We start from the raw sequence: 1,392 nt of genomic DNA on the forward strand, positions 1-1,392 counted from the left end.
ATGAGGTTTAGGAACGTGAACTTTGATTTTCCTTCATGGAGGTGCTTCCAGCAGCATTTTCCCCTCAAGAAAGGATTTAAATCGAAAGGCGACTTTGTGTTGTTCTTGATGTTCATACCAAAACTTGAGAGCTTCAGTGACCATCTCCATCGGGAATTTGGAGGGATCAAGAAACTTGTAAAAGTTGTTACCTTCTCCATTTACTGATCTCCAAGCCGGGGGTATATATTCTAGATCAATGAAGTCAAGTAACTTTGATCCAATAGCCGTCCAAGGAGCTGATCCCTTACTCTGCCCAGCTGCAAGATCTAAGTAGACAAATGTTTAGTGATACAGGGCAGGAAGTTTTAAGTGGTGGTTTCGATGGATTGGGTAGAATAGGTTCCAGGTATAGGTTCTTCTCCAAAGTCATAGCACCCCGGGATCGGTGTCCTCCTTCGGCCAAAGCAAGATCCTCCAACCCATAGTATTCTTCATTGTGTGCTCTCCAAGAAGATACCGATATTCCTTCCTCATGGAAAGTCCAGCTATGGTTATCAATAAAGTCTTTCCCATTGCCGAGTTCTTGATTGAAGTCGTACGTCGAGACGTCCAAATTACCATTGGGCTTCAGATAACATCCTAAGATAAAGACCCAGACACCCATTGTGTCATAAAGTTCCTTGGAAAATGCATGCATCCGAGCCGTGCAGTTCTTTACAGCCAGTCTACCAAAGGTCCAGATAAGCCAACGTTAGAATAATGAAAATTAACTTACTTGGACTTGAGTTCTGGGTCAACTCCCTTCTTGTTGTACTCCTCGGCCGTCCTCTGCAGTACGTCTTTCTCCCTTTTCTTCAGTTTTCCCATCATTTGAGTCACGACCCGCTCCCGAAAATAAAAATGAGTGGGATCTCCCCCTTTAGGCCTCTTTTGTCCCTCTTCAATGGCTTCGGCACAAAGCCTTTTCGCTTCAGTATCGATGGCGTCCTTGTTCTCATGCTGGAACACACACCGGGCGTGCCACGACTTTCCCATCCTCGGCATTTTCTGACTTCTCTTACGACTGTACCGGGCAAACCACTCTTTAATATCCTACAAGTCCGTCAGGAATCAATTAGAGGGCCTCTGGAAAAAGTACTTACTTTTTTAACAGCTGATCTTTCTTCCTTCTTGAACGATTTTCCATTGGGGAGTATGTCGAGCATGTCTTGCAAAACTCGAGAAAATATCTCAGCACGAGCAGCGTCGTTGGCGTCTCTGTACTCCTCCCGATGTTTTTCCAACAGAGCACTTTCTTCATCGGTCCAATGCCTCCCGGACCCATGGTGCTTGGTTTGACTGGAAAGTGGGGCAGATGGTTCAGGGGATTGAGAATGAGTACTCATAATGATATAATTAATGGTATTTGGG

The 1,392-nt window shown here is 45.0% G+C and overlaps 1 protein-coding gene across 1 annotated transcript; it reads right to left on the minus strand.

The window, feature by feature from the left end:
- Positions 1 to 286: 286 nt before the first annotated feature.
- On the minus strand, positions 287 to 1,367 carry LACBIDRAFT_307132 (uncharacterized protein; the record flags this gene model as incomplete). Its single annotated transcript, XM_001891083.1, has 3 exons — positions 287 to 707; positions 758 to 1,074; positions 1,125 to 1,367. 3 exons carry the CDS (start codon positions 1,365 to 1,367, stop codon positions 287 to 289), a joined length of 981 nt encoding a protein of 326 aa, XP_001891118.1.
- Between the last annotated feature and the right edge of the window lie 25 nt (positions 1,368 to 1,392).

This window comes from Laccaria bicolor, genomic scaffold, assembly GCF_000143565.1.
Source record: "Laccaria bicolor S238N-H82 LACBIscaffold_347 genomic scaffold, whole genome shotgun sequence".
In the NCBI taxonomy this organism is placed as follows: domain Eukaryota; kingdom Fungi; phylum Basidiomycota; class Agaricomycetes; order Agaricales; family Hydnangiaceae; genus Laccaria; species Laccaria bicolor.